At 42.1% G+C, this 14,035-nt stretch overlaps 2 protein-coding genes across 5 annotated transcripts; one reads left to right on the top strand and one right to left on the bottom strand.

Annotated features, from left to right (window-relative positions):
- Positions 1–1,167: 1,167 nt before the first annotated feature.
- hnrnph1 (heterogeneous nuclear ribonucleoprotein H1) lies at positions 1,168–7,021 on the top strand. Of its 4 annotated transcripts, none has more exons than XM_018675585.2 (11): positions 1,168–1,277; positions 2,320–2,416; positions 2,518–2,673; positions 2,776–2,919; positions 3,864–4,002; positions 4,762–4,940; positions 5,117–5,229; positions 5,361–5,496; positions 5,586–5,669; positions 5,878–5,970; positions 6,219–7,021. In XM_018675585.2, exons 2-11 carry the CDS (start codon positions 2,335–2,337, stop codon positions 6,314–6,316), a joined length of 1,224 nt encoding a protein of 407 aa, XP_018531101.1. In that variant the 5' UTR covers positions 1,168–1,277; positions 2,320–2,334; the 3' UTR covers positions 6,317–7,021. The 4 variants fall into 4 exon arrangements, with proteins under 4 accessions (XP_018531101.1, XP_018531104.1, XP_018531103.1 ...); XM_018675588.2 differs by having other exon boundaries at positions 6,215–7,021; XM_018675587.2 differs by lacking the exon at positions 1,168–1,277 and adding an exon at positions 1,346–1,366.
- Positions 7,016–12,829, bottom strand: rufy1 (RUN and FYVE domain containing 1). Its single transcript, XM_018675584.2, has 17 exons — positions 12,460–12,829; positions 11,955–12,134; positions 11,751–11,868; positions 11,558–11,659; positions 11,331–11,454; positions 11,172–11,233; positions 10,879–11,014; positions 10,660–10,761; positions 10,460–10,576; positions 9,963–10,130; positions 9,780–9,877; positions 9,565–9,684; positions 8,806–8,935; positions 8,311–8,405; positions 8,174–8,222; positions 7,998–8,075; positions 7,016–7,913 (listed from the first exon to the last, which is right to left on the bottom strand). The coding sequence occupies exons 1-17, from the start codon at positions 12,788–12,790 to the stop codon at positions 7,770–7,772; spliced, it is 2,154 nt and encodes a 717-aa protein (XP_018531100.1). The 5' UTR covers positions 12,791–12,829; the 3' UTR covers positions 7,016–7,769.
- Between the last annotated feature and the right edge of the window lie 1,206 nt (positions 12,830–14,035).

The raw sequence follows: 14,035 nt of genomic DNA, 5'->3' as shown, positions 1-14,035 counted from the left end.
AACTATTTGGGATGGTGTATGCAGGTTTAATTATATACTCTTGCAGAAATTTAGTATACATGAATGTATGTATCATATTTTATGGATTTGTCCATGTAAGCCATCAGAAAAATGTACAACATTTCCCTCAAACATTATGTGTATTAGTCATATATAGGAGAAGCACAAAATAAAAACTCTCAAGTAAAGTACCAGAACTAAAAAACTGTACAGTACTTGAGTTAATGTAATTAGTTACTTGCTTCCTCTTAGAGATACACATTCATTCCTGGAGCCTGGTCAATTATTGTGTCCTGCTATTTGCCACTACACAGCAGAATGATATAAAGTGATTTGCTAAAGGGCATGTCTGAAGTTGCTGAGTTAAGGAAAACTTGTCCTGTCAAAATCCATACAGAGGGTTCACTGATTTCAACAAGTGATATATATCTGGCTTGCTTTTATTACTTTTGGATGGGCTCTACACAGCATCTTGGATTAGCTGATTGCAAATGCTGCTTGTTCACTTGTCCTGCCCTAATTTTAAAGTGCTGATTTCAGTCTCTGTAGTCATCAAAACCAACAGCCAGAGTTTGTGGTTTACTCTGGTCTCAAAAATATACATAAATAAGCTTATGTTAACTAGGTTACTGTTACACACAATGGTCACAAAAAAAGAAATACCTATTGTAATTTGCTGCAGAGTGATTTGTCTCATTAAATGAGCTTTAATGTTTTGAGTTCGCTTTTATAGGCATGAGCTTTGTTTGCTCTCGTTGTTAATTGCCTCGTATGACATATATATTCTCTACCTTAAGACAAGCTGAAAATCTAGTTACTGACCATAGTAAACAGGTTACATGGGTTTATAGGCCAGCAGATGCCGCCGGGCCGCCCAGGGCCTTGGGCAGCAACGTCATCATTTTTGGGCGTGGATGCAGACCGGACGGAGGCGCTTGGCAATTCAGCTGGGGTTGCCAGGTCTGTACAAAAAACCCACACTTTCTGTGAATTTTAGGATATTACAGGGTATGTAGCAGAGAGATCTGGGGATTTCGATACAATAAAAAATACAACAAGATATAAATATTTGTTACAAGCGTGTTTAAAATATTTGGCCATGTTGAATAACGTGTTTGTGCAGTAGTTTGGGACAGCGGCTATTATTCAGCGCGTCATTTTGTTGTTCCTTAAAGGGGGATGGTTGGGGAGTTCTGGCAACTCGGCGCAAGGTTTCAGCTGCATCACGCAGGTCTGGTCATACATATTCCGGCGTGTTGTATCTACGCTTCTTTCAGGTAATTTGATTAACACAGCCGTCGCTTAGCCAGCCTTGTTAAAACACAATGCAAAGTTTGCTTAGGTTAACAGTATAATATAACTACCGGTATGTATACCAGATCTATTATACTAACGTCGCCGTTAGTTAGTGAATGCTAGTTTAAGCTAACAGCTAATAACATGGCGCAGGCTGAGAGGGCCGCTTTTGTTCTTGTGTCTGGGTGCGGTGGCGAGCGCGCTGAAGGCCACGCTCCCTGACTAGAATAAACGAGTCCATAAATTATTACTTCATCGTGTGTCTTCTGCGAGCTTTTAAAACATTTATCGAAACGCATCAACGCCAGAAATATCGTTGAATGAAACGAGGTAACGTTAACGCTACACATTGTTGTGTCGCTAGCTGGGAGCTACTCCGGGTTCGCGCTTTTTGTGAAATGGTCGCCTCAGACTTCTTGTTTGGAAGACTTGTGAATAAGTTAGTGGTGACAATTGCCTGTGCTTTATGTTTTCAGACTGCAACTGTAGTTGCTGCAGGAACAAGCCACAACATTGAGGTTTTTCATTTGGTTCTTACCGGTTGGCGTTATCAAACGGCCTCAAGATGGCGCTGCTAACGGATTCACATTAACCTAACGTTAGTTCCATGCTGCACACTCCAAAGACGACTGTGATCACCCAGAACCCTGGCCCTTTTTCATTTTGTAGAAAAGATGTAGACGTATTCCAGTGTTCTAGTCATAGCTAGTAATAACCTGGCCACTTTGACCTGCAGCTGTGTAGGAGAAAACTGAGATATCAGTAAGTTCCACAAATGTAGGTCATTGATTTCCCTTTAGGATGAAAATTACAGTGTTTCGGGGATTTACGTGGAGACGCAGTGTGCCAGTGTCTCAGAATTTGCTTGTGAAGATCAGTGTAAAGCAACACAGATCATCACAGGAACAAGTGCTTGTGAAAAGCCAACACAAAGGCATTAATATGAATATGAATGTTTGAATACTGAATTAGAGAAACTACAGAAATGTAAAAACTCACCAATGGTGTTATATTTTTCCTCAGGGATTGTGACCAGTCATGGCTGATGAGGGATATGTAGTACGCATCAGGGGTCTCCCTTGGTCCTGCTCAGTGGATGAAGTACAGAGGTTTTTCTCAGGTAGGTTTTTATAAATGGATAATTATTGTTTTAGCCGTTTAAGGAAATACTTTAGCAATTGAAGTTAGCAGAAATTTGCTAATGATACATTTCAAATGCAGACTGCAAAATCATCAACAATGGAGGCGGCATCCACTTCACCTACACAAGAGAGGGTCGTCCCAGCGGAGAGGCATTTGTCGAGTTGGAGACAGAAGAGGACCTGAAGATTGCAGTGAAGAAAGACAGAGAAACTATGGGTCACAGATATGTGGAGGGTATGTACAACTGCTTAGAGATAATGACTCATTTTTAATAGGAGCTATTATTGTCTCAGCTTCAGGCTGTGATAACTGATTGTGTTGCGTCGTGTGATACAGTTTTTAAATCCAACAACGTGGAGATGGACTGGGTCATGAAACACACTGGTCCAAACTGTCCAGAAACGGCAGGAGATGGGCTCGTCCGGCTCCGAGGCCTTCCCTTTGGCTGCAGCAAAGAGGAGATAGTACAGTTTTTCTCAGGTAAGAAAAGCTCTCGTTCACTGTCTAATTGTGAACTTCCTTAAAGTAATAATGATAATTTAAACTTTTTGTTTGTTTGTTTGTTTTTCCATCTTCCTTTTCTTGTTTCCTTTCGCTTACGGACACTGACTAATTCTTGCATCTGATTTGCAGAGAAGCCAATATTGGAAAATGATAATTACCTACTGTGTATTGTTATATAATAGAATAATAAAATGATTTATATTCTTAGATTGGTGATCAGTGAGGAAATGACGCTGGAAAAGGAAGTCAGTTAAAATTTAAATGGAGAAATTACTTGAATACTTGATGTTTTGTTCAAGGGCAGGAATCTGTTATGCAAACACCCTTTCCTATCTTTGCCCATCATATCCATCTTGAGCCCACTCATCACTTTTCCTTTAATTGGGTCCGATGTTGCAAACCAGTTTCGTTACATTTTAAGTTGTCTATGCCTAACGGTAACTTACTAATGACGGAATGGGTCCCACTCATCACTGATATGAAAGTCTCCTACCCAAGTGTCATTGTTTCTTTTTCCCATTTCCTTACACCCTTGTCCTTTTAATACATTTATCTTTATATATCGCAGATGCCAAATGTTAGATCAGTACCTAATGGGCGAACAGTAATTTAACTCATGTCACCCACCAGGATCTTGTTCTCTCTCTTCATCAACACACCAATACTAGCCTGATGTCCCACACAGTGATGCCCTTTTCCATATTCTTCCTCTATCCTCTCATTTCTATTTTACCCCAAAAAAACAGTAAATGTAAGTCCTTGAAATGGCCAGTCACTGGTTAAAAATTAAACTGGTATGTGTGATGATGTATAGAGTTTTCCATAAGTTTTCTATCTCTCTCTTTAGAGAAAGTTCTCTCTGTGATTGGGCATGTGATTTAATATGTCCCCTGCTGGGGTTATCTGTCCTTGGGTTGAAGGGTTGGAAATCGTGCCAAATGGGATAACATTGCCGGTGGACATCCAGGGGAGGAGTACGGGGGAGGCCTTCGTGCAGTTTGCTTCACAGGATATAGCTGAAAAGGCTCTAAAGAAACACAAGGAAAGAATAGGGCACAGGTGGGGATGGTTGGTTGGTTGGCTGGATAAGTTGCTTTTCTTATGGTGTGCACCTTCAACATCTGAACCAAATACAAAACTGTCACCATATTAATCTTGGCCTATTCAAGCATATTTGTTGTAATTCTCTCAAACACATACACTAATTTCCAAGTTAGAACCAACAATGCTTCACATTCACAATGTTCAATGGGAAAATTAGTGCTTTGGCACCATTCAAAAAATAAGAGATGCATCCTGAATTGGAGTACACGCTTAATTTTCAGAACAAATGGTGTCTTAGCATTAAACACGAGTCCAGGCTAATAAATGGTAAGGAATCTCCCTGGTGGTAAAATCAGAGGGCCACTGTACACAAGGATCTGGAGCCCACTGTTACAGGTAATGCTTAGAGTGGGTTGCAGAAGGGCTGGAGCCCCCTCTGTCCCTCTAAAATCAGGACAATGGCTGTCATGGCAAGGACACAGGACGCTCTATTACAATACACTGAATCAGATCTGTAAATCACTTCAGGTAACCATAAGAAAAGTGTGAACGTCATTAAGGCCCTTATGAATTTGGACAGCTTCCTTTTTTCAACTGAGTTGTTAAGTTGTTCTTTGAATCTATTTCTTAACAACTAGCATTAAGTACTCAAAGATATTACTACCAATGGACTACACCATGACAGCATCTACATAGCCCAGTTTCATCAGTATTGAGCAAATGCAGTCTTGGTCCATTCCCCATGCCCTCACTGTGGTATCTCTATGCTCTTAGGTACATTGAGATCTTCAAGAGTAGCCGCGCCGAGGTGCGGACCCATTACGAACCCCAGCGGAAACCCATGGGCATGCAGAGACCTGGCCCCTATGACCGGCCCTCTGGTGGTCGCGGCTACAACATGATGGGCCGAGGGGGATCTTATGACAGAATGCGTCGTGGAGGCTACGGAGGAGGTGGGTTTCAAGTGGACGGCGGAACAACTGAATTAGCTGATTTAGCGATATTAGCATGTGCAGCCGTTTTAATTAATCGCCCTATGTCCCCTCATGCTAACACTGCACAAAAGAAATAAGATTAGGGTGTAAAGTACTCATAAGACCTTGTGTTAATCTTCATGATGTATATTCAGGTGTATCAGATGGACGGTATGGAGACGGTGGGTCTTCCTTCCAGAGCACAACAGGCCACTGTGTCCACATGAGGGGCCTGCCATACAGAGCCACAGAGACAGACATTTACAATGTAAGACAGTGCAATCACTGCAGATTATCTACAAAACAGCTGGACTGCTGATTTCCAGTTTAGTCTGTGTGTATTGCAGATGTACATTAACGTAGCATGAGTTAATCTGTCCTTGTGTTTCTATTTCTTAGTTCTTCTCACCATTGAATCCAGTGCGGGTCCACATCGAGATCGGCCCAGACGGTAGGGTAACCGGGGAGGCAGATGTAGAGTTTGCAACGCACGAGGACGCCGTGGCAGCCATGTCCAAAGACAAAGCAAACATGCGTGAGTTTAAAATAAGTTACTTGACTCCTTCCACTGCAGAGATATGTTTGTAACAATGTTCATGGTCTCCCTCTCTCTCTGACCCTCAGAGCACCGCTATGTGGAGTTGTTTTTGAACTCGACAGCAGGTGGCAGTAACGGCGCGTATGGCAGCCAGATGATGGGTGGCATGGGTGAGTACTGGAGGTCTTTAGACTGGTGGTCTCTTGTTTTTCTGGATAAAAATCCTTGCATACAGACACAGAAAGGTAGTGTTGTTGTCAGACAAGCAAGGGCTTTACAAAAACAGGCACCAGCACACAACAGAATAATAACACCTCAAGTGTATTTTATACTACTTCGATGTCCACTTACACCTGATGTGATTTGTCCTCTCCACAGGGAACCAGTCGTCTTACAGCGGTGGCCAGCTGAGCTCAGGGTACTCTGGTGGATACAGCAGCCAAGGAAACATGGGCGGCTACAGTGACTATAGTGAGTGTCAGCTCTGTTACAATAGGTCTCTATTACACCCACCCTAAACTACAACCTTTCCTCCTCCCAAGGCTCTTGATTGATGCACTGAAGTATTGATATGCAACACAGCTGTGCTTCATAACAGGCTAAAAACTTGGGCAGGGTTTTGAAACTTGAAGGACAGAAATGCAGCAAGTTGTTTTTCTGTGTATGACTCCATGATGAACTTCTCGGTCCTATAGTATGTATTCTCTCTCTCTTGTTAGGTAACCAGGGCGGAATGGGAAGCAGTTACTACGGCGGCGGTGGAGGAGGAGGAAGCAGAGGCTCTATGAATGGACTGGGTGGGGGATGGGGAATGTAATTTTTTTTCTCCCCCTTAATTTGATGTGTTTTTTTAACTCAGCATTTTGCTGGAAGGACTGGAAACGCAAGTCTCACCTATTAAACATAGGGTAGGGTCAGGTGAGGTTGTTTTGAAAATACTCAGTGGTAGGGTTTGTATTTTTTTTTTTCTTTTTTAAGTGGATGATCTTCAGAAAGAAGTGAGGTCATCTGGTATCACAAGAAGTATGTCAGAAGTGCCGTTTGTCTTCCCCATTCCTCACAGATTTCACACATCACAGAAAATGTGCTTTAAAGTTTCGATACCAGGAAGTGTGCCATTTTTGTGTTATTGTTCTCCAAACACCTGGCTGATCCTTAAGGTTAACTCATACTTTGCTGGTGGCTTTAACATAATTTTCAATGTCTGAGTGCATGAACAAAAAGTCAGAAAGTGTCTGGTATCTTCTGATGTTAAGACCTTGTTTCATCTTTTACATAGTGTTTAGCCTTTTTTTTTTTTATTTCCAGTAAAAACGTTAATCTGAATTTCAGACTTCACATGGTCAGAGCATGTTTTGTTTTCTTATGGTGTGACTGTTGATAGAGCAGTTTTTCTGGGCGAGGGGTGTATCAACGGCAAGTGAATTTCAAATCTGACATGAAGGTTTCTACAGCTTCAAATGCTATTTGTATTTCCTGTGCACAAAGTGAATAAAAACTAGTCTGGAATATCGAATTCAAACAGGCGTTGCAAAACAGGAGGCTTTATTCGTTTATCAAATAGCTAGATAAAAAAAACTTTTGGTCACCATTCCCAAATTAATTAAGAAAATGGCTTTGTAGCAGTTGATGCAATCCACAAAACCCTGTTATTATACATTCTAAAATAGTTAGATTTGTTAACATTCTACAGTCATTTACACAATTTTGCATGTGTCCAGCAGTGGGGCCATAGCTGTAAAAATTGTTAGAGTAGATGCATGACAAGTTGAACAATATCTGAGTTAAGTACATGTTCTCAAACCAGATACACAAATGATTTTCATCAAAAGCTGAAAACCAACAGTAAACTTGATGAGATCTTAACATAATCCACTTCCACTGTGTGAAAACTACACATTAAAATGATTAGTTTATGAAGTGAGTACCAAATTGTCAAACTGATGTTACTCCAGCCCAAAGAAACAGTGATCACATAAATAACTAAAAACTATATCACCCTCTGAGCAAAGTCCTCTTAACGAACAGTCTTCATAAACTACATTAGCTCATCCCATCAGTGTTAAAAGGTGGCCCCTTATTTAATACAGATACAGACTAATGTTCCTGAATTTCAGGTAACAGTGGAAATGGAACACCAAATCACATTTCCCTAAGATTTGATGACATTTTCTTTAAACGTGTAGTTAAAAAAAATCAGTGGATGAGCATGTGCAGTGTGTTTAGTAGAAAGCTCTTGTAGAAACATTTAAGCTCTGTTAGGTGTTTTGTCAGGAACCTGTGGAGGAGCTTCTCTGCAGCAGTAGGGAGTGGCACATGTCACACACCCGTACAGGCCGAGGGTAGGAGGGTAAGGCCAGTTCATTGCTGGAGCAACTGTTGCAGTAGATGTCCCCACAGTTTCTGCAGTGGTGCTGCAAACACAAATGCTTGTTTAAATCACTGTGGTGATCCATACTAAAGAAGTATAAAATGAAACATGAAAAAAGGCTACCTACCTTTCTGCGTGAGATGGAGAACTCCTTCTGGCATTGTTTGCATTGAGTGGCTTCATCATCTTTCAGCCAAGCATGGCCCTGATGGAAGCAAAGGACATATAAAGATGTGGTTTCTCATGAAGTTTTACAGCATTAATTACTGGTAGTACACCATTCACAACTCCTCCACATCTTACCTTCAGGGCTTTGTTGACCTCTTTGAAGTCTTCCATCTTGAGTTTAGACCTTTGACGAACATGAATGCAACATAAAATAAATACCTCAACATGACATGGTATTTATCATTAACATTCAAGAAGTCAAAAGTACTGACTGGCTGAGATGTAGTCCCATCTCCTGCAGAGCCTGTTCCTGCTGTTCACATGTCTGCTGCAGCTGCTGTTTCTCCAGCTTCAAATCCTGCAGCTCCTGCACCAGCAATACAGGGAGCAAGCAGCATAACATCACAACACTGTACAGGATTCTTAAGTATGTGCACACCACCCTAGAAAAACCTAAACAGGCTATTCAGGCTGTTGCACCATTTGAACTACAGCAGCTTCATGGCTGCTGTACAGAAAGGAAACACTCAAACTGCAGTATTTAATGAAATGAGTGAACAGGTTTGAGATGAAACCCCAGAGTTAGCGCTTTTGTCCGTGGTTATTTTTTTTCCCCTCTGTCTGGCAGTTACAAATATGTCCTCACTTCATTTCTGAAAATCAAACCGCCACACACACTGATGACTTCTACATGGGGAATTTAGAAACTACAATATTTTCATCATTTCAAAAGAAGTTACCCCAACCCTGACGTGTGTGATACTGACCGTGTGCAGGCCCTGCAGTTGCTGCAGTTGTGTGCGGAGCTCGATGCTGTTGTCCTGTTCCCTCTGGAGAGCTTTTTGCAGACTTTGTCTCTGTTCCCTCTCAGCGCGCAGCTCGTTCTCCAGACCAAGTCTGTGCACAGAAAAGGACATGGTGACTCCTCAGTTGATTATAAAGGCAAATTGAAAGGCTTTAGTGAAGTAAAAACTATGCTGTTATCCTATAAAATGTTTAATTTACACTGGAAACAGCAACTAACATTTTCTCAGATGCAGATACTGACAGTGAGTTAGTACTGGACTCTCACTAATTCTGATTTTTCTAAACATATACATATTGTTTTCATGTAAATACTTGACCCTTGCAACACTTTACAGGTGTCACTGTGAACTCAAGATGTGAAGGAGCCGTAAGTGTAATCAGTGGACCTTGAAAGGGAAATTCCTTTCCACTAACACAACCACTTAATAGGAAACTTTTCTTCTACAGTTGAGATGGTATGGAAAGTTACTTGTTACACTTGGGGCTTGAAGTTTCACTGATTTTTAAATGAACCTAAGTAGAGTTCAGACACTTCTAAGAAGAGCTACTTATATGCTAGTCTGGTATTAACTCATGCCCTCCAAATTAGCACAATGTTTAAAATCTTCTCTTGAGCATTGCTTCATGGATTGGCTTTTCTGTGTTCCTTTAATTTTGCCATTTATTCCAAGTGCAGGTCTTTATTTAGTTTTTTTCCCCCCAACTGTGTGCTTCTTAACCTTAGTGTATCCAGGTCAGTCAGCTGTTTTTGCAAAGCCTCCACTTTTCCTTCCAGCTCCACCCTCATGTCTTTGTCTGACTGGTCGCTCTGTTTGCGCTCCTGCTCTGAGTTCTGTAGTCTGTGATACACAAAAGACCAAAAAGAAGAGTATCGTTTAAAGAAATGTTTTTTTCTTTTTTAAAAAGAATAAACGTATACCTGTGCAACACATACCTCTGCTCTAGCTCCATCATAACTTTCTCCATGTCATTCATCTTCTGCTCAAGCTGCACGGCCTCCGCCTGCTTTTTTTCTGCCTCTCGTTGTGAGTCCTTAAGAACCACATGAGTTTATAAATATGCGTTCTGTCTGAGTGGACATGCACGAGAAAGAACAAGTGTATCCTCGTGTGTCTACCTGAGCTTTGTGGAACATTTGCAGGTTAAGAGTCTTGACTTGGTCGAGCTGGAGGCGCAGGGCTGCCAGCGTGTCCTGTTTCTCGTGCGTGTCCTTCTCCAGCAACTTCATCGCCACCTCCATCTCCTGCTTTAACCCCACCTGCAGCTCCAACTCACGCTCCAGCTCCTAATGTCACGAATTGCCAGCACACAAAAAGGCATGAGTCATATTCAGCTCTAGAGTCAAAACAGTACATCAAACACTAGACATAATGAAGTCTCTGTTAGTAAGACACTGGTCAACACAGCGGCCAGAGATCACACCCCTTCTGTTTAATTATGTACTGACAATAGAATATGAGGACTAATTTGTACTTCATGTTAGACAATCCTCACACCCAATAAGGAACTTCAGTCTTTACCGCATCCTCCAAAGGATCAACACAGAGCAGCTCAGTCATTTTTTACTACCATGTGCATGTTATATTCTAGTCCTCTAGCCTGTCAATGTCAGACCTGGCGAATGTGCTTTTCCTCCTTGTACTGCTTCCACACCACATTGTACATCTCATCCAGGCCCTGTCGAGTCTGTTTGTACGTCTCCAGCTCCACCTGGCTGTCCTGAAGGGCTGCCTGGAAAACAAAACACACACCACGCAGTCAGTTTGTGTATTTTTCAGGGTTTTTCAGGGTTTAGTTGCAGTTACTTTTCTGACCTCTTCCTTTTTCTGGCTTGACTGCAAGATTGACTCATTCTCTTTTCTCAGCTGTTCCTGTTCTTCCCTCAGAGAGTTGATTCTGTCTGTCGCTGCCGTCAGCTGTGAGGAAGAGAAAAACACACAGACTCAGTCAGTCAGGTGAAACACACCCAGTGCGCACACAGGCGCTGCATTTACAACAACCACACAACTGTTCACACACTCAGTTCTTCTGACCTCTTCTACAAGTTTGCTGTTGGTCTTCTCTAGAGAGTCCATCTTAGCCTGAAGGTCAGTAACGGTGCCGCTTAGGTGACGATTTAACTCCTCAATGTAGTGCTTCTGATCTAATATGGCTGTCATCTTGGCATCACTAAAAGAGAATAAGACAGTTAAGGGGCTGAGTGTGCATTAGGTTTGTTTGGAATCTGGTGATTATGATGCCAGGGACTAAAACTGAAAGAAGAGGTTGAAAATATATGAAGAAAGAGCAGGTGAGATGTTGAATCCATCTGAAAGCGGGCACTCACTCTTTTGGAGTCTCACTGTTGGCAGGATCTTTCAGGTACAGGGAGAAATCAATGACTCCCACCTAAATGGGAAAGAGAAACTGATCAATATAGATCCATGGCTCCCAAAGAGTACATGAGGTGTGTGACTGTAGGCCCTCAAATCCTGTCAGCACTCACCTGAGAATCAAGATCCTCCCCTTTAATACAAAGGTTTGCATCAATTACGTTGAGGCCCACCAGCAGTCCCCCCATCACTGCCCCCTCCTCCTCCATCATCAACGCTCCAGAGTCATAAAACTCACTAGGAGATTGGAAAAGTGATGTGGAAGGGGAAAAAAATAAACTGTTAAGTTTGGTAGATGACTGCAGTATAAAGTTTCTGCAGCTGAACCCACATAACTAACCTCAGGAGGTCCTTGCGGTCCAGCAAAGTTTTCATATAGTCGGCTACTTTCTTCTGCATGAGCGCCAAGTGCAGCCAAGCCCTTGCTCTTCCCAGACCAGTCCTGACAGAGAACATAAACACCAATTATCAAACAGGCTTTAAGCACACATTTCATTGTGGGTTGACTCAAAATGGGGTGTGCAGTAGCATACTTAATGCCAGGCAGGTCTCTGGCACTTGTGGCAATGTTAACGGACTCTGGGCACAACTTCTCAACCAGTTCCAGAGGTCCCCATATGGACTTGTTCTGACTAATGAAGGATTTCTTGGCTGAAAAAAATGAAAACACAGAAGTAATTTCTGCACGCTCTTACTCTGATATCACTTATGTTCATATTACAGCTTCATTGACTCACCTTTCAAGCCATGTTTGAGGCAATGCTCCAGCACAACAAAAAACTGCTGCAGAGGAGGATACTCTGAGTCCAGCGTCCTGCCCAGACTCAAGGAGGACTGAATTAATACTTTGATGCTCAGCTTCATCATGCTGAGGAGGTTGGATCTCTCTATTGCCATGGGGTCTTTGGGGGGTACAACTGTAAAGGATGCAATATAAAGAGAGAGCACGGACATTGGTCAAATAGATAGAGGCTTAGTAGAGATATCGTGCAAGCTTGTGACCATAAAATGCAGAATTAACAACCAAAGTGTTGAGTAATACCGCGTGACCTTGTGCACGGTCATCAACTCGTAAAATCAAGATTTTGCTCATGAAATCATGTGCCCTGACAACTGACAATTAGCTGCGCTAAGTCTAAGAGGAAGTTACAGACAGGGACCCTGGCTGCAGTGTCTTAAAACTTAAGATTCATTGGAAAGTGTCAGTTTGAATGACAACGGCTAAAAACGGTCACAGCCTACCTGGAAGCTTTGTGGAGGTGCTACCGAGATCATTTTCAGGCTCCTTCTCTGTCGGGGAGCTCACAGCGGATCCTTGTGAGGGCTTTCTCGGGGCAGCGGCGTAGCTCACCCCGCTGCTAATCGTCTCCGTGGCCTTGCGAGCCAGAGACAGGATAGGAGCCGACCAGGAGTTCTCTGGCGCCGCCGGAGCCGACTTCTCCGTCCGTCCCTCTCCGTCCCCGTCCCCGGACTCGCCGTCGGTCGCGGGTTCCGAAACTTCGGGCTCGTTTTGCTGTTGTTTTGCTTCGCCATCCTCAACAGCTGTGTTTACTTCCCCTGCCTCGTCGGCCATGTTTGCCCCCCCCTCCCCTCTCCCCGAGTATTCACGTGACCAGACCAGGGCAATCGGAGCAATCACGCGCGCTCTGAGAACTTTTTTCTTCTTCTTTGAATTTTTTGTTGGACATTAAATTAGTTCATGAGTGCATTACCGCCACCCACTGTACTGAGAGATTTTTTTGGTTTTTCTTTCTTAAATCAAGCTGAGTTCTCAATTTAAGATTTAATTTAGGATTTGTCCGATCTCACTTAACTTCACATAGAACACAGCTGAAGCACATGTGCTATTTTTTTTAGTGACATCATTTCAGTGATGCTTTATTAGATATTAGTTCAAAAAGTCTGATTGTTTGGTATCATTTTTAGCAAGGTGTCATTTTCTCCCATTTAATCTCAGAACTGAATGATTGGATTATTACTGATGCTATCAATAAATTGAGTAGTGACTCGAGGCCACTCCTTTTACAGCTCCAACAAAGTCCCTCTGGTCAAAAGTCCTGTAAGACCCAATAAAAGATCAAAACCTCTCAGTGCGACGAGTGTAATCTACCATTCAGTGTAAGAGTCCACCTGTAGACCAACGTTGTAGTTCCTACTTTCACCACGTGGTGGCGCAAACAAGCTGTGTATTATTTTTTCCTGTCCACCCTCTTCTAAGGTGCTTTTATTGTATCATAAGAAATTCATCAGTCCAGTTTAGACCATGCTGTTATTATTTCTCTGTACTACTGATTGTTACAGCCATTTTTCATTTTTAAAAGACGCTACTTTAAATTTGTGTGAGGGCTACTTTATAGAGCCACTGCAGTGCTGTGCTGCATGTGTGTGTGTGTGTGTGTGTGTAAGGATCTGGATTAAACAATATGAGTCCCTGGAGCCTCGTCTACACTTCTAACATGAGTGAATAAATTTTGGATTTTGGAAGTACTTGCAACTCGTAGAAATTGAAGAAAAGACAGACCTCTTACGTTGTGAGAACAAAGTATTTATTTATTCTATTTTTACCATATCATATTTGCTTTTTATTATATTTTATTTCCTAAAAATGTTTCCAATTTCTGCGTTTTATGTGACTTGGCAGCTGTAACACCTCAATTTCCCATTGGGATCAAAAAAGTAGTTCTCTATCTATCTATCTATCTATCTATCTATCTATCTATCTATCTATCTATCTATCTATCTATCTATTATCTGTCTATTATCTGTCTATTATCTCTCTATCCGTGTGACAGACTCCTTTGGAAATCCTCAGAAATTA

The sequence above is a fragment of the Lates calcarifer genome, linkage group LG8 (assembly GCF_001640805.2).
Source record: "Lates calcarifer isolate ASB-BC8 linkage group LG8, TLL_Latcal_v3, whole genome shotgun sequence".
Taxonomy (NCBI): Eukaryota; Metazoa; Chordata; class Actinopteri; family Centropomidae; genus Lates; species Lates calcarifer.
This window is presented reverse-complemented; position numbering and strand designations above follow the sequence as displayed.